This window comes from Eublepharis macularius, chromosome 9 (genome assembly GCF_028583425.1).
Source record: "Eublepharis macularius isolate TG4126 chromosome 9, MPM_Emac_v1.0, whole genome shotgun sequence".
Lineage (NCBI taxonomy): Eukaryota > Metazoa > Chordata > Lepidosauria > Squamata > Eublepharidae > Eublepharis > Eublepharis macularius.
In genome coordinates, this window is record NC_072798.1 from 58,151,231 (window position 1) to 58,170,165 (window position 18,935).

The 18,935-nt window shown below is 43.9% G+C and overlaps 1 protein-coding gene across 2 annotated transcripts in view; it reads right to left on the reverse strand.

The window, feature by feature from the left end:
• NAV3 (neuron navigator 3) overlaps positions 1–18,935 on the reverse strand; it is a 363,931-nt gene that overhangs the window by 35,195 nt on the left and 309,801 nt on the right. For both annotated transcript variants that reach the window (XM_054988337.1, XM_054988336.1), the window contains exons 23-25: positions 6,672–6,755; positions 4,443–4,554; positions 245–366 (exon numbers count right to left, since the gene is read on the reverse strand). In XM_054988337.1, the coding sequence (XP_054844312.1) occupies positions 245–366; positions 4,443–4,554; positions 6,672–6,755 (318 nt within the window). The remainder of the gene's footprint in view (positions 1–244; positions 367–4,442; positions 4,555–6,671; positions 6,756–18,935) is intronic.

The window sequence follows — 18,935 nt, forward strand, 5'->3', positions numbered from 1 at the left end:
ACAGTCAGCCCATTTTATAGAATGAAGTGAAAAGAAAACGAGAGGTTTTTTTTTTTTTTAAAAAAAAGAAGCTTGTATGTGCTTTTGCAATGATCTTAATGTACTTGCCAATACCAGTATCTCACTGGATGCACTCAAATTTGTATCCTTCTGACTGCACAAGAATAAGAGCTATTGTGCTATTTATCAGGAAGGGAAATATACAAAAGAATACTCAATATGTTTAAATCTGTAAGGCACTTACCCAATTTTTCTTTTTCTTTTTCTTGGACTCAGCATCATTACCGCTACCCATGCTTGAATGGCTGGTGCCGCTATTGATGCTGGAAACACTTTCGGAAGAATGTTGCCGTCGTATTCGTAAATCTATAATACAGGGTGGGAGAAAACAATGTGAAAGTCTCTTGCTTGTTTTAATAGACAAACTACATGTCATCCTAGAGTTCCAAGACTGAAACACCAGAAGTGTAATTTGGACCAAAAAAGCAGCTCCAGAGAGAATTGAAATGGTGTCATAGAGCTATGCAAAGGAAAGGGTTAATTTTCCCTTGTTGCTATTTCTCCCCTGGATTGGGTCTTTTTTTCCTATTGGGGTGGTGTTCTCATTAGGGAACTGGTATGGGATGGAAACATTAAACTTCTCCCTCAGTGCTTCAGCACCCATCCATACCATACATTACTCCGCATGCAGCTGCTTTTGAGGGCCAAATGATTCCAATCACAGAAGCACTTTTAGTTGGGTCCTCAGGCATTTCTAGACTTTCAAAATGTTGCTCAAGGCCAAATTCTTTAGATGTGTGTCCACTTCTTGAGTAAAAGCTACATCGAGTGCTGAGGGAAACTATGCTGCCCCATCCCCCACAAAGCTGGAAGCACTGGCTCCAATAAAAGATAAACATACTTTGTTTCATGTCTTCCTGTGGTATCCCTGGACACAGTTTACCATCCTCAGTCTGTCATGTTAATTTTAGATGCATAGAAATTCTGACATGATGCTCCAAGTCAACATGCATTCTTGCACATACATTCTGAGGGGATACAGTTCTGTGAAAACTAAAACGCAAAGCTTTTTTTTTCAAGATTTGAGCCACAGTAAGATCCTAAACTCTAATTAGCAACCTATTGAAACTGAAGTTTCAAAATTGAAAATGAACTTTGTCAGTTACTTTTTCTTCCCTTTTTAGCTCTGAATACAGCTGTGACGGGTTACAATAACAGCTATGGAATTGGTAACCCTTTTAGACTGTACCATTCTTCTACCAGTTTTCTAATAAACCAGGATGATTTAAAGTGTGGTAAGTAGTCTGGATTGAGGAGTAGGCTTTTTTCCTCTCAGGTGTATAGCACTAGCCCCCTGTGTTCTGATTGGCCAAAAAGGGCTCCTGGGAAGTGTAGGCAGGTCTACTCCCACTGCTAACAGGCCTCTGAGGCCTTGCTTGCTAGTTTTTCCTGGCACAGCCAGATCATGACAGTTTGTTTTGACAGTTTTAAGAAGGAATGTGCAGGTTGAAATTTACTAATGCAATAATTTATTAATGCAAACCATCTTTCCAGCCAGTATATTGGAAATAGTCCAGAACTGACTAAAATTATTTCTGACACTGGGACATGGTCAGAAGTTTTCTAATCAGCTTGTTATTTTGGCACCTGGTTATCTGGTTTCATTTTCACAGTGGGGGGAAGCTGAGGCAGCGAAGAGATAGATTTACCATCAGTAGATGTGTTTGACAAGGATGCCATCCAAACAAGAACGCCTGTCAAACACAACCATCATAACTTGTGGTTTTATGCTCAGCATTTCCACTTTCTACCAATCATTGCACTGGCTAAGTAATCTGGGGAGAGATTTTTGATTGCTGTGCCATCCCTAAGGGCAGGGATTCATAAGGCAGGAAAAAACCACACTGACGCTTGTTTAGGAAAAAATATTGGCCACAACTTTATTGGTTACAGAGGCCCGGCCCAGCCCTAAATCTTCAGAGGGAGGACCTGAGTGAAGCCCTCCCCTCTCAGGTCGGGCTTCGCCAGCCTCCCTCTGATAGGTTCCCTCCAGGCCAGCCAGCCACCCTGATTGGCAGGCGGGGCTGCTGGACTACAATGCCCAGCATGCTTCGGGGCTGGGCATCTGATGCTGGGCCGGCTGAGATGCCGACCTGCCTTTCCTCCCTGCCCCAAGCGGCTCCAGCAAACGCCGGCGTGGGTAAGTCCCCGCCGTATGCTTCTATATAACCATGAACCATAACCGCTTGAGCTATTTTATGATCTGGTGTTGTGCATATGCTACCCTGGTAAGGGAAATGCTTTGCTTGTGTCCATTCTAAGGCAGGGTGGGGAAAAATGCACCCAAATCCAGCTCCTCCTTGTCCATATTGTTCTTCAAGCAGGTCAGGGGTCTTTAAGCACAAGAAGACTGGAAGTGAGACAAGAAGGCAGGAATCAAACCAAGAAGGAGTCCTAGGAGGGAGATGCCAATGTAGAGCTGTTGATCCAGGATTACCCAGGCAGAACTGAAGCTGTTTATGAAGGTCAGTGCATATGGCTGTCCCCAGGACGAGAATGCTGAGGGTACTTACAGCTGGATCTAGTCCAGCATCCTGCAAAACCTCATGGCAGCTCTTGATTGTCACAAGGCTTATGAACAGAGAGGAAGTCCTGAGCAGGCAAGGGGGCACTCTGCTGCTGGACCTGAGCTTCTGTCTGAGCTCTCCATCTTCTCTGCTAAAGGAACTCTGGGGTTGCTCATGGGATCCCTGGCGAAGGGTGGGTTTCACTGTCAGGAGGATCTTCCATAGCCCTTCTGTCTGGGTCCTGTTCATGAGCCCCTTGGTCTTCTGGCCCCATGGTTGCAGCAGATGGTCTATCTGAGTCCCAGGGACTGTGGGGGTCTTACCAAGATTTTGATCTCCATGGGGTCAGCTGCCTCTTCTGAGGAGAATTAGTTAGGCCCAACCCTGTGGGCCTAACTGGGAAGAACTGGGAAGAAAAGCCAGCAACTCCTAACTCCCTTTTCTGCAAGCAGAACCTCACTGGGATATGACCAGCTTTAATTCTGACCTTAAATCACTCAACTCGGGTTTTTAAAATAATATGCAATTTTACTCAATCTGATTTTATTTTTGCACATTCCTAATTCAAAAGTATTGATACCCTATAACTCTTCAAATTGCATGTAAACCTGATAAACATCTTGATATTGTGTGACTTTTTCTTTCGTTTTTTCAGATTTGGGAAATGTTCAGTACTAGAAGCACCAGCTTTATCACTACCTTTTTCCTTAGAAAGAACTAATTGTCTCTTCAGAGGAACTATTACAATTGTTGAAGAGGTAGGGTTCCTTTCTCAGTCTCCAAAAGTGTGGGACTGTTATGTAGGTATTTTATAAATCATGAGATCTGCTGCATCATCTCTTGTTCAATCCTAAGTGCCAATATCATTAGGAATATTATGCTGTCAGAGTGGAAAACTGGATACCAATAGCAGATACCTGGAAGTATAACATGTTCTGGAAAAAGAGTTTTTTTTTCTCCTGGGACACCCATGTTCAGTGTGGCTAGTAACTTCCAAGAACAGCATCACTTGCTCTTGATCTCATCAAGTGAACAAGAAAAAGAGAACTGGCATGGGAAAAACCATCCTGAATGGTGAAAATCTGCACGAATCTCACAAACCAATGCAGTTAAGGCATAGACTAAGGGCCAAGCTACAAGTGACGAATGACACTTGAATGGCAAGTGAACAGACTCACGTGTATTCCTCCCTGTTCACTTGTGCTCCACTTGCGCTCCACTTGTTCACTTGTGATCAAGTGGAGCACAAGTGAACAGGGAGGAATACATGTGAGTCTGTTCACTTGCCATTCAAGTGTCATTCGTCACTTGTAGCTTGGCCCTAAAGTAATTTTCATTTGACAACACTCTTATACTCAAGCTCAATTTATAATTGTAAATCCTTATGTAATGACTGTAGCTCCATGCACAACAACCACATCAGATGACTCTTGACTATTGCTGGATGCAACAAGAATAATCCCACTAAGTATGACATTTAAAAGTTCCTTACATTTCAAATAAAGCAAGTTCAGTGCAAGCTTAACTTTCCTAGTGAAATCAAAGTAGTATAAAAGTGCTTAATTTGGACTGGAACATTTGCTGTGGTCATACGACGCAGAGAAGGGCATTAAAAGGTTATCTTGCTTGAGGCAGTGATTAATTGCTGATGATAGAAGTCTGATAAACCTGAGTCCTTTGAATCCAGTGGCATCTAAGTAACATATAGAGGTTTTCCACCTGTGGAAACTCCTCAGATACAAGGAACATTCAATGAAGAATACCTCAGTGTTCTGAAATACCTCAAAGACTGTTCTTCCAAACAATGGAAAGCCAGTGGCTTAGCACTTCTCTGAAGAACCAATGAATTGTAACTGATACAGTGAAAACATGTACCTTTATGAGCGTGGTCAGGACCATTCAATGCCCCTTGAATAGCAGCCTGCGCAGCAGAGTTCTGAGCTTTCAGCATTTCAATCGTTTCTCGCAGTTCTATGAGCTCTGATTCCTGTGAGAAAAGTCAGAAAAGGCTTCAAACTTACCAGAGTAATCATGGGTTGTTTTTCCCCTCTGGGATAAAAATTTACAAGATTTCAGTGTAGTAATGTTGGTGAGACTGAACAGAAAATGCAATCTTATGTTTATCACAGCTTCTCATTCAAGGTAACACAGATAGTCCAAATCCTAAGGCTAGAAATAATTACTGCTGCAATATTAAGAATTAATGCTTAAGAAAAACAATAAACACACTAGTTGAAACAATTTTTTTCCCCCATCTCCTACATAAATATGGCCGCACCTAAATCTCAATAGCCTCTTTTTGTAGAAAACTGTTTCATAAATGCAGTTTTAATTAAATCTATAGTTACTGCATTTAAAAGCAATTCTTCCACTACTAATTTTATATAATGAGGATTGAAGTTGCAGCAGGAATGAAACCTAAGCAGCAGCGGGGAGTGAAAAAAGTGTGTGTGTGTGTGTGTGTGTGCACGCACACATGCGTGTTCGCGTGCTCGCACGTGCACTCGGATCTCTGGGAAAGCTCATTAAGGTCAATGTCACCATTATAACCTTTTTAAGGAACAAAGCCTAAAATTTTGCAAAATATTTCAGGTTGAACGAAAATCTTGTATGAGACTATTTTTATTCAAAACAGAACCTGAGAAACATTTCAGAATGGGCCACTTCTATGTCTTAATTCTAAGGGATGAAAAAGAATATGAATTCACTAATTCTCACTAATTTCTCACTAATAGGAAAATGAAAATTCAACAGTCAGTCACTGGATATCACAGACCACAACCAGGTCTAGTTTAACCTGTATTTTGAAATATATCTACTGGTAAGATCACTGATTTCAAGGTGACAGGTACAGAGTAGCCTGGCATCTCTTTTGTGGGATTCTTAAGTGCATAAAGTGTTTCAAACACAGGTACATCTCAATACTTCACACTGGAGGTTTGGGGGCAGGGCTAGCCATCACATGATGCAACCATGATGCTTTAGTAATCTCCCAAATCTCTATGGTTTTATGGTTTGATTGCTAGAGCATCACGCAATTCAGGTTACATGCCTGGAAGTGACAGTGTCCCAAGTGCAGAGACACCCCCCCCCCCATTTTGTTCCCACTGCAGCGCCTGGTAGCAGCGGATAGCTGAGGGCTGGACATCTCCTGCTAGAGAAGGAGATCTGGTTTCCCTAAGCACAGGCTCAGAGCAGATGTAAGACTTAACCATAGAACAAGGCGGTGTCTTTTGTATTATCTCCCTCTTCTTCTCTGGTGAACTCTCTTTCCTCCCATGCCTTGTGCTTCAATGGAGAAAGAGAGTGTGGCTAATCTACTTGGCCTGTTTAAGCTCTTCTTGACAGTGCTTCAGAAGACTTGGGGATTTTTGCAAGCGTTCATAGGGAAAGCTCTCAAAGAGATGTGAAAATTGAGGTGAGACACGGGGAATTTTATTTATTGAAATATTTATATCTCACCTTTCCTAAGGCTTAAGTTCCTATATTACTGCTCAGAATTGACTATTAACCCCAGCCTACAATGCAGAACCACTTTTAATTGTCTTATGTGTTAACTTCAATGTCTGGCCTTTATCCTTAAGTTGTTGTACCATAAAATGTACTGAAAATGTTCTGAATAATGTAGTCAAAACAAATCCTGTGAATTCCAACCCCCTCCCCTTTGTTCTTTCAGACAAGGCTAAATGGCTGAAAACTGGCTTATATTTCTGCCACTGAGATATTTCTTTTTTTCCAATATTTAGTATTCTGATAATGCTTTCAGACTGGAACAAGCACTACACTTGGTTTATGACCAGCTTTTGTTGCTGAATCTTTCAATATAGATTAAATATAGAGTCACAAATGTTTTAATTAAAACCTGGAAATGAAAGATTTTATCTTCACACTGCCCTCTGAGACAGCTAAGCTAAACCTGACGATGTGCAATTTTATTCTTATTGAGCTTTTATGAAACTTTGATGGGAAGGGTCATGAAAAAAGATGCACCTGTCTGTTTATTCTTACAGCTGTCCTTTCACTCAGTCTTCTTGTTTCAATACACACTTTAGTATAAACCAATGGCTGTTTTCCACATTAAAGCATCTGCTATTTCAAACGTACCTTTTGTTCAGCTGTCATTGTTAGGCTTTGCAACCGGCCTGTCATATTTCCTAAGCTTTTTTCAAAAGCTGCTACTAGATGGGCCTGTGAGAAATATGGAAGAAAGGCTATTCAAATGTCATGAGCCCTCAAATGCACTGTTTAAAAAATCTATAAACTATGCTGGAATACATTTTTGGCTACAAAAACCCACATGCTCATGTCACACAATCACTAGCAAAAAATATTTCTTCTTACTTCACCCACCTACACCCATTCTCTGTTCCAATTCTTCATTTGTTTATACTTTATTCTCATTATGAAAGACTTTCACCGAGGGAAGCAGTTCTTTGTTAATGATATTTTTCTCGTGCATGCTTAAACTGTTAACAAACAAAACATCCATTGGAATAAACTTCCAAATTGCAGGATCTAAAATGCAGAATAGTGCCTGGGATTAACATATTGTAGAAATGACCTCCTTTAGAGTTAAACTGACTTGCATTTTTCTTCCTGATTGCTATAATATGGCAGGAGGTTGTAGAAGTGATTCTAACATATTTCATCTCATCATTCCATATTTATACCATAAACTGTATCCACCACTGGCAAAGTAAAAAAAAGTACATGCCAACAAAGTTCTGATAAGTTTCATAGTCATTTTAAGAGCCAGAATTCCTGTAGGCATCACTCTCTTTCCATTCACAGCATAATATTTTCAATATATGCATTATATAGTGGGGCCATCTTTTTCTATGCTCTTGATTGTGTATAATTAAAGCTGCATATCTAACACTGTTGTGTCCAGTTCCTGCTGAGGTGCTGTTGGTTGTTTTGAGCATTGCAGATCTGTTGCACAACTTAACTGAAGATTTGTGCCAATGTTTGTGTGCACTTATGCACAATGAACTTGGTATCATAACAGACCCTGTAATCTCTGAGGGATGACCATTTGAGGTTAGGAAAAGTATAGGCAGAAATAATTTCTCCGATCCATTCCAGTGCCACAACATCAGGTTAAATTAGACTTTAAAAAAACCACACACACAATATGCAAGAAATCTGATAGTGGACCTTACAATATCCGGTCTGGTTTGGCCTGGGTGAAAGATTTTAAAAAGGGGGGGGGGGAGAAGAAGAAATGTTTGATGGCACAGAAAATATATAGAGGAGCAGTACCTCACAAAACTCTTCTAGAGAAAGCAATAAGGTTATGAGACATTTTGTATACCTTCACAATATAGTGAAGGTATCCAGCTATCATTCTATTTGCTTGCTTGCTTGTTTGCTTAACTGGATGTACTCAGTTTATTAAGAACTCACTCAGAAGTAGATAATGCCTACTTGTCAGAATGTATCGTCAGCCAATACCTCCATGAAGAATAAAATACCCTTGACATAAGCTGGGATGGTGGCATTTTTGTAATCTTCATGTTAACATAGCCAGCTAAATCTGCTTGCTATGACTTCTCAGTACATGATGAGTGACAGTATGGAGGGAAATGGTCAATGCTATTTTTCTATCACTTGAAACTCAATGTTAGATCATGTATGAAGTGAACCATTGTCAAAGAACATATCTGAAAACACACAGCTGATCATCCAGTTATGCTGGTTCTCTAGAGTGAAGTTCAGATTGAATCCTGGTGTCAGGATTCGTCCAGGGTGTTGCTGTGCCAGATGCTGGAGTGCCTGACTCTGACTCTGGGGTGCTGTCAGGGATACTGCGGGGTCCCACTCTATGGAAGGAGGGGAGGTATATCTCACTCTTACTCCCTCTCAGTCCACTCGCAGGCCTGCTCAACCTGGCCCCGCTCCTGCTCCCACCTTCTACTCTTTCACTGACCTTCCTTTCCCTCCTTGCTCGCTCATACTCCTCCTTGCCATCCAACCTCCAACAACCCCTACCCTACCCTACCCTACCCTACCCTACCCTACCCTACCACTCCAACACAACCCACCCTGATCTTTCTCCCAAGCCAGCCTTTATAGGGTTTCCTCCAACTTCCCCCACCCTTCCTCCCCGGCTCCTTCCCACACCTGATGCTGTCCAACTACGTATACCCTCAGGTGTTTTTTCCCTCATCCTAATTTCTCCTTGCATTCCTCTCTTCTCTTGCAGGGCAGGGCTGGATTTATCCCAGCTGGGGCTTTTCTCAGGTGTGCCTCCTTTCTCTCTTCCCTTCCTTTCTTGCAGGGCAGGGCTGGATGTATCCCAGCTGGGGCTTTTCTCAGGTGTGCCTCCTTTCTCTCTTCCCTTCCTTTCTTGCAGGGCAGGGCTGGATGTATCCCAGCTGGGGCTTTTCTCAGGTGTGCCTCCTTTCTCTCTTCCCTTCCTTTCTTGCAGGGCAGGGCTGGATTTATCCCAGCTGGGGCTTTTCTCAGGTGTGCCTCCTTTCTCTCTTCTCTCTTATTCTTTCCTGCAATATAGGGTTGGCAGAGCCCTTCCAGGTGGTGCGGCGCAGCCTCCTCTGTCTCTGCTCACGAGGTGCTGATCTCCTGGGGTTCAGCTAGCTCTCCCAGGAGGCTGTTGCTGCTGGTTCCTCCTAGGGCTTGTGCAGGGGCTTCCAGTACCTCTGTCCCAGTGTTGGAGTTTCTAGCAGGCTTGTGTGCCTTTTGCCCTTTAGGGCAGGTTGGGCAGCGCACACCTGGCTGGTTTCTCCCCCGGCTCCTTTTCCCCTTCCCTTGCTGCTGTCCGGAGCTGAACCCCTTCCCTGGGGCTTCCTGTGCCTACAGTCGGGGTTTCGTCAGCCTTCAGATAAGGGGTCTGTGTCAAGTCCGGGGTGCTTGGGGCGCTCAACCCTGGACACCAGGCACCTACATTCACTGGTCCAGATTATCTGGTCTAGGCAGCCATTGCAGGCAGCTACAGCAGAGGCAGAACAGCACCAGTGGTGAGAGGGCAGCAACAGCAAAAAGGCAGCAGTGCAAATGGAGCCAAGCTCTGCACTGCTGCAAAAGAGCAATGCAAAGTTAATGGGATGGGAGAGATCGTAGCAGGCATCTGCAACAGCCAGTGAGTGAGAGGGGCAGCAGCACCAAGCCAAGATGAGCTCTGTGCTGCTGCCGGAGAGCAGCATGATGCTGGTGGGGCTGGGAAGGAGGCAGTCACCAGAGTGGATTCCCATTGCATTTTGTTCCTCCTGCCACCAGAGCTCTGAAAGAACCCTTCAAGTCACTGCCATTGGCCAGCTTTTTAATTTCGTGGCTCAACAACCCTTTCCTCTTCAGTAAAGGGATTCTTGGGATTCTCTGGTTTGACATTGGGATTCTCAGTTTGATTCTGTTTCACCAGCTGTTCTACAATCTGGATTCCCCAGTTCCACCCTCATGGCAACCACAGCCTTCCCCCAACATTGGGGGAAGTAACAGCAAGTAACAGCATAATCCTGGTGTATGTGTGTCAAACAACAGCTCCCTTTCTATCTATTTGCTTGTCTGTTCATGACAGAAGCCCCCCTTCCCTGTAGGGCTGCTCTTTCATGCATCCCGGTGAATGGTCTCTGGCTCTGGGCCCTGAAAAGGCTCCAAGTGACTCTGTGGCTTTGTGTGGCTCTGCTGCCAAAAAGAGCAGGTGTCCAGTGTCACCTTGGAGGCTCCAGATCTACGCAGCTTCCCTCCCCTGTTCCCCCCAAAGTCACTGCAGACAGCAGGGTGGGTTTTGGAGTGTGGCCTGTGTGTGTCTGGAAGGGTGGGCACCACAGAGGACTCTCATTCTCCAACAGTGCTGCTAGCATCTGATAAGACAGGCAGAAGACTGCTGCATGCAGAGGGCAAGGTCGATGCTGGGATGTGAAGGGGGATGTAGAGTAACATCCTGGGATCTCTAGCCCTCCTCCTTTGCAAGGTCAGACTAGGGGTGTGCGCTTAGGGTTCCTGATGCGGGAAAAAAACGAATCAGGCCTGATTTGTAAAACTTTGGTATTTCTGAATTGGGGTCAGTATGATGGCCCCGATTCAGAAATACCGAATCAAAGCTTCCCGAAACAATTTGGGTCGCTTCGGGGCCTATTTAAAGGGCTCCCTCCCAAACCACACCACTTACCTCAGACATCCTAGCGGCAGCGGCAGTGGTGTGGGCAGCAGAGGCTGTGACTGCGGCCCTCCCCATGGCAGAGATGCTGGCTGCAACCTTCCCTGCCGCCCAGCTGGCCACTGTGGAATGGAAGCGACGGCGGTGTTGGCTCCAGCCTTCCCTGCTGGCTGCCACTGTTGCAGAGGTACTGGTTTCGGCCTTCCCCGCTACCCTGCTCCAGCCTTCCCCGTCACCCAGCTGGCCACTGTGGAGGTGGAGGAAGCAGCGCGGGTGGCGGAGGAGCTGACTCATGCCTTTGGGACAGGTAAGTGGGATTGGGGTTGAGGGAAGGGGGCTCAGTGGGGGGGTGGGGGCTTGGTGACAGCTTCCCTCCTCACTTTGGTATGCTCCAAATAATTACAAAGCATACCAAAGTGATTAGGGTTACCTGAATCTGAAGCAGCTTGCTGCTTCGGGTTTTGGATTATTCCAAATCTTTTTCCCGCTTCAGGTAAACCCGACGTGGGGAAACCAAATATTTTGCTGGTGCACACCCCTAAGTCAGACCACTCTCCCTTCTGCTGTTTGCAGAGACAGGGATGAACTTTGGGAATCTTGCGCTGGGGATGGGATGACATCCCCTGGAGCAGTTCTTCTGGTCTTGGAGGTTGTCATTCCACTCTGGGTGCTGTCGTGGCTCTTGAGGTCCACCCCGCATACTTCTCACATCTTCTTGATCCACTAATGTATTTCAATAGAGCCACTGCAAGTCAATGGGCATTCTTGGTTCCCATCATATCCAATAGGCCTTCCAGTCTCTCCCATTGTTTCCAATGGCATTCTCATCATTTGGTTCAGAACCCACTACCCTCTTGCCTCTAAGGAGCTGCCTCTCCAAGACTTGAGGGGCTGATCCTGAGTGCCAAGGGCTGTGGGTATAACCCTCACCGGGTCCTGCTGTCTTTCTGGTCTTCCTTTTCAAGGAGGAGGTGCATGCTTCTTGGAGCAGTGGAGGCAGGGGGGTTGCACGAGAGCAGTGCTTCAGCTGCCAGCCTGTGCCTTGTCAAGCAGGCGGCCCTGTCTGCATCTTCAGTGTTACTTTCCCCATGAGGCGGGCACCTCTCAAGGTGGGCACCTCTGTTGGAGTGTGGCAAACCCGATCATGGGTTTTTTTCTGCCCTGTGCACGTGCTCTCTGCAGAGCAGAGGAGTAGCATTGGCAGCTGGCAATGGCAAATGCAGCCTGGCCCATGGACTGGCTACATCTTTCTCTGTCACTCATGACACTGTCAATTGCAGCTGCCCTGCAATTGGTGGTTGCCAGGATAACTAGGGAGCATTCTCTCTTCACTGCACCTTGCTGGACTTGGCTACCAGCACAGCTCTCCCGCCAAAATCCTCATGTAGTGGACTAGTGGTGCTGCAAGTACACCAGTGTACAGGTGCCAGAAGCATGAAGGGCCTCAGGATTGCGCTGCCCGTATCATTATAATGATATAACAATCTGTTAAATTCCCAGCTTTCATTTTTTTAAAAGTAAGCCTCTAACCCCTTTTGTTGTGGAGTACCTTTCCCCAAAAGTAGCTAGATAATTTATTTTTATGAAAGATGGGAATTTTGTCAACCTGATACACAAATTGTTATCTCGTTATAATGCCATTCCTGGTGACTGGAGTAAGGAAGATACAGGGAAACCTGCCATGTGGAACTGGTGTTGTTGCTGCACTGTATCCACAGCCACAGCAACAACTAGGAAAATATACAAGCCTCTCCCCATGGGAAAACACCTGTGCTACCATACAATGGAGTTCTTTGTCAATGGTGAAGTGCCCATTTACATGCAAAGAGATTATTGCACTCGTCACACGACATTTGCAACTGCCCAATAATTGCATTAAGTTATATTCTATTTTATCTTCTTGGTGTTCTAGCAAAACTCAGGTAATTGAGTCCTTACTCATTTATGGAATTTAACCAGAAATGTTGATTAATCTGAGAAAATACACATTTATTGAGAAGTTAGGGGGAGTAGGGAGGAGAGTATGTGTTCATAAAAATAACCATGCATTGCATGATCCAGAACATAAATTGTGGTACTAATTGCACGGTGCAGCCAAGTATTAAATGCTAAAATGAAAAGCACTTTTTAAATAAAAATGAAATATTTTTTAGTATTAAAATAGATAATTATATTCTAGCCTATTTAGTGAAAGTATGTCTGTTGCATTACATAGATCAAGACTGAAATTCTTATTGCTAGGCAACAGTCTCTTCTATGAAAAAAAGCATTAGACTTCAACATTTAAATTGTCTTCTTATCGTGCATGACTGAATTCTGCTTTCAAAAAACACAATGGCCCATTTTATCTCAGTGTCTGTAGAAACAGGAGAACTCTTTGAAATATTTAAATTTTGAAGAAAAAGTTTTATTTTTAAAACATGTATTTTAAAATGTATTTTAGGAGAAGAAATATTTAGATGAACACATACAGTAAACCTATCCATTAGGCCATCTAGAGAGAACTCCTAAGTGCCCTACACCAGATGTGTATTCCAATGGTAGACAGCAGTTTCCCCTACACTTTCCATGACCCAGCCACCTTATGCCTGCCACAATCCACTTCCCCGCAATGAGCTTTAAAAAAAACAGGTACTTGGTATATTATTATAACATTTTAGCAATCTATCTACAAGCGCCTCTAAATTCTTATCTTTCAATTAAAAAAATACTTCATCTCTAGCCCATTTCATTGTGGAGATGTTATTATTTTTAAGGATTTGTGTTTGGATATTCCTGACTTGAAATGATGCCCAAAACTGCCTGTTGCCTTTCAGGTGGGGAATACCAATAATAAACAAAACACATTGCTGAATTTTTGGGGAAAAGGTGAATTTTTATTCCTCCTGAAAATTCAGGAGTGGTTTGGGTTCAGAGAGGCAACTAGAGGAAGAGCAGCAAAGAAGGAGAGACCTCACCTCAGCCATGGACAGATACTGCTACAGCCCTTTGAACTTTAAGTTCTGGGTGGCAGACCTGGTCTCCAGAGCCCTCTACTGTCTATTGGATAGAATCAACAGGCAGTAGACCTGGCCTGAGTTTGGATTAGCAGGCCTACTGCCATTGATTCTAATGAGAATCATTCATTAACTTCTAAGGACATTTAAAGGGTCACAGCAGCACAGACACTGGAAGCACGCACTCACTCTCTCCTTCTCTCTTCTTACACTGCTCCTGCTATCTTGGGGTGAGTGGGTGGGCAGTGTGTGTTCTACAAATTACATTTTAATTTCCATTTTAAGGGCTTGGTTTTCAGTAAGGGCATTTTAAGGACATGATTTGCTGTTATTCCCAAACTTGAAAAATATCCACCAGATATCTGGAATGGTGTCAACACTCCTGACATTTCATCATAGACATTTCACCTTCCCAAAATCTTGAAATAATAATGATGATGATGAGATGACGATGAATTATTCCTGTTATATACCCCAGTTATGTTATTCCTAATATTATTCCAGTAATGTTTCGGAATTTCTGTAATACTAGTCCTATTGCATTCTTACTGGATGTTTTATGTTATTTTTTCTGTATTTTGTAATCTGTATTGAGTCTCTGTGAGAAAGACATGTTATAAATGAAGTAAATAAATAAATCCAATTACTGACAGCATTACAAGTTCTGTGAAAAACAATATTGAATGTGATATATAGTGTCAGCACAGTGTAGTGAGTAAGTTTACTTAGACTGAATAGTCCAGGTTTCAAATTCACATTTAGCTGTAACACTTACAGGGTGATCCTGTGTTAAACATACAAGCAGGGCTCGTTTCGAGGGGGAACGCACAGGAACACAGTTCTGGCAGTTCCCCAAAGAGGTCACATGTCAGGTGGCCCCACCCACCTGACTCTCGGCCATTTTGGGCCCATTTCAGCCTGGATTAGGGCTGAAACGGCCTGGATTGGGCTTCTGATGGGTGGTGGATCACTCTCCCACTCATCAATGGCCCGATCCTGACCATTTTGGGCTCCTTTTCAGCCATTTTCAGCCCCTTTTTGCCATTTTGGCTGCCTTGTTCCATAGAGATAGAAGTGTGTGAAGAGGGTCTAAAATGACTATACTCTAATTCAGGGCTGGCACCAGCATTTCTAGCACCTGAGGCAGCTTCAGGGGTGTTGGTGCACACACGCTTTGCATGCGAGCACACACACAGACTGCGTGATGATGTCACTGCATGTGGCATCATCATGCGGGGGTAGGGACGGCACACGGGTGGCCTCCCAGCCCTCCCGTTCAGTTGCCTCATGCCACCCTGGCCGCCTGCTGCACCTGGCCCGCAGCTGTGTGTTGGCGGTGGCAGCAGTGGCAGCAGCACAGAGAAACTGAGCGGGAGGGCTGGGAGGCTGCCTGCTCAGCTGCCCCATGCTGCCGCCACCAGCACGCGCTCCTGGCCGGGCGCAGCAGCTGCGGGCCAGGCGCGGCAGGCGGCCAGGGCAGTGCGCGTGCATCCTCCCTCTGGCTCAGTTGCTCCGCGCGCTGCCCTGGCTGTCTGCCGCGCCTGGCCCACAGCTGTGTGTCGGCAGCAGCGGCAGCAGCACCACAGAGCTCCTGGCTGGGCGCAGCAGCACGGGGCAATTGAGCTCCGTGGTGCACGCCCCCACCCCCGACGCCTCCTCCGGTGCCTTAGCGCTCAAGGTGGCTGCCAACCCAGCCTCAGTGGGCATGCCGGCCCTGCTCTGGTTTGCTTCAAAATGTTTTTCATCTACTTATCTATGCATCCTGTTGTATATTATGGAGCAGATCCACCCCTCTCTTTACATGAACAGAAGGGCAATGAAACAGAGAACAATTTCTGGTATCTCCTTCTCATTGCAGCCTCTTGCACAGCACTCCACACCATTCCTGACTCTTTCCCAGCCCTCAGGATTGACTTCCAGGTAGAAGGGGTTTCAGAAAGGAGAGGGAGACAGCAGTGATCCATTCTACAAGTGGAGTGTCATAAATGGTTTTCTGGATCCAAGCTAATATTTCCTGTTTTCATACCTTTACAATTATATATGTTAAGATATGTTAAGATAAGGTGTGATCAAGACATAGCTTTATATAAAGAATGTCCCTCACTCCCTTGGTTATACTGATCTAAATACCACAGATTGAACTCAGCTTTCAGTAGCAGAAGGCATTGATCAAAGGAAGCTTTGAATAAGCAAGACAAGCATGAAGCTAACTAATTCAAATGAAATTTGAGCCCATTGCAACCCAGTAAAAAAATCTGCTGGTTGGGTACAACGTGAACTAAAACCTCCCTTTTAAAAACTTGTTTGAGGACTTTCCTTCCAACAGCACAGAAACAAGAAACTGGAAAATTCAATCTTCAAGATGAAGTAACTGTAAACCAAGACATTAACAGCAGATGGAGTTTGAGTAGATTAAATTGTGAAAAAGGGAAAATGCCTTGAGTCTTATCAAATGAGATAAATAGCTAGATACTGAAGAGAGCACAGGAGTCTTAGGCAAGATAACTTTGCCTAACAAAATAAAAGAACACGCCAAGTAAATGAAAGTGGTTCATACAATGACTTCTAAATAGCCTGTTAAGAAGCTGGAAAACTGGAAAGCATACAAAGATGCCTAATAAAGAATTTTATTTTATTCTGTCAATAACATAGTCACATAGATTATGCACACATCTAAGCAATGACTTTAGTCTGAAGACTGTATTCAGGCACAGAAAAATTAGTAGAGAGAGGCAGGGTATAAATGAAGTAAATAAAAATCAATAAATGAAAAGAGTTAAGCAACTCTTATTTGTGCCAGATATAGTATTACTGTCTTTAATCCCATATTGAATATTTTTAAAAATTGAATATTAAAAAAGATTAAATCCGCATAGCAAAACATAGTACTAAGCAATGACAGTAACTATATTGTGGTAACTGAGAAACAATCACAGTCTCAACAGTAGATCTGTTCATAGGAATAAAAATAAATACTGTTTGGGGGGAGCTCAAGGAGCATTTAAGCACAAAAAAGCTTTGCTCCAGCACCCCCCAAATATGACATGACACAATAAAGACAAAAACAACTGTGTGGGGATTCAACTAGTTTTGCTGATTTACTTATTTTTATTCAAATGGATGAACTAAATCACTGCCTATTTAAATATGGTGATCATTTTGATGGTAGGCTGCCCTAGGCAACCCACTTGGCAGGCTCATACTGGCTCCAAACTTGGCAGGCCTTGCTGGCCTTGTTATCCCAGCCTGCCCAGCTGTTCTGAGGTGCCCAGCTTCATCCTCCTCCCCTGATGGATCACGAGGCACCTCCTAGGTTCGAAAGATGCCAGTTAGCACCTGGGACACTCTCAGTGCCACTCATTCATCCACCACATGATATCCTCTTCTAATCCATCACTGAGATGCCTCAAGATGTTTGCTGATTAGTTCTACTTATCCTGAGCAACCCATCCTATTCTTACCAACTACTTGTGGCCTAATTACTATTTCAACAAAGCCTATTTGAATGACTGCCAACCTGGAGGCAGCATGGAGCAGGTGAATAAAAGGAGCCATGTCATGGCCAATTCAACAACCCCCTCCCCAAATCCCTGCTGAGCCCCATAATGACAATCAGCTATTCTCATGCTGTACCTTGGGAGGAAGGAGTAGGTTCATGGCAAAATAACCTGCTAGGGAGAAGGCACAGGTCAGCAAATAGCTTCCTGCTGCTGTCCCCTAGTTATCTGAGACCGCTTAACCCCCACCAGTAATGTCTTGTGTCCCGTTTGCATTGATGTGCGCCAGGCAAATGCCATGAAACTCTGTTCTCAAAGGAACCACCAAGATTTACAGATAATTTTATTTAATGCTAGAAAAATGGTAAGAAGTGAACTGTGATTTGAAATTCTTCAGCATACTATAGGATTTACAGTATCAGAGAAATAACCTTGACATGAAGGGAAAATGACATAAAGGAAGAAATTCGTTCAATAATAATTTTGCAGCATTCTGTGCTCATTCTACCATCACTGGCTTAATTTAGCACATGAGAACTGCAGTGGGCATTATTTTCCATCCTACTATGCTACTACAAGTAACAGCTGCAAAATCCCCAAATTGCACTAATATATTTTAGAGTGTGTGACAAAGGGTTGTGACTTGTCCCTTGTAAGAGGCTAATGCCCATTAAGTGCTACTATGTGGAGGATCAAATCCAAAGGGCTGATTCAGACTTAACTGGAAATCACTGCTTAATTTAGCTGTGTGTGTTAGTGAAGCCAGGATTAATTCTGCAGACAGTCAGTAAATCCTGGCTCTTTCCCCTGCCTCTTTGCCAGAAACCTAACTGCTGCCCTAGCCCATATATTGCCCCTCTGATGGCAATGCCTCACGACATCACCAGAGTTGTCACCGTTGGCCTCCAGAAATGCAGGGGCAGGCTTGCACTCTTGGCTGCCAATGTTGTTTTAGAGAAAAATCTGACCATTTAAAAATGCCATGAGATCTCCTTGTGTTTGTAAAAAGCAAATTGTGTGTGCAGCTTTAATTCTGATTGCAGTTATACAAAAATTAGCAAGTTGGGGCTATAAGGCTATTTCATGCTTCTTTTCCAGTATAGCTCAAATTTAAATCAGGGCTGTGTTCATCGACAATTTCCCTTTTTCCTCTCCACATGGAGATTTTCATCATAAAGGCATCGTGTGCCTTTATGGCCAGAATCAGAAGACCTTGACTTGGAAACAATCAAGTTTTCCATGAGGATAGTTTAGTTTTGGTGGGTAGCAGTGTCGGTCTGCAGTAGAACAGCAGTATTTGAGACCAGGAGCACCGTAGAGATCCCTGAGCATCCATTCTTACTTGTGTCTGAAGAAGAGACCTCTGACTCCTGTAGCTTTCAGTCTGAAAATCTTGTTGGTTTCTAAAGTACCACTGGACTTATATCAAGTTTTCCACTAGCATAAGAGGGAGGTGAGGCAACCTTGTCTAATGTACCTTTTCAATGCAAGCTCATGCAGCATGGCTTGTGTGCATGTAGATGCCACAATTTCTAGTGGGCTTTTTTGTGGGTCAAAAGGAGCCCTTCCTCTTGCTTAAGTCAGCAAAAATACCAAAAAGATCCAGTACCTTCTAGGAGAGCAAGTAATTTCAATGCTTAATTTGTTTATACTCAGTAAAAGCTAAAAAATGCTGACAGCACCTGAAATTTAAGTCACTTATCATACCAAGTAATATTTCATATTATACACAGTAAGAATGTTATATTACTCAGAAATA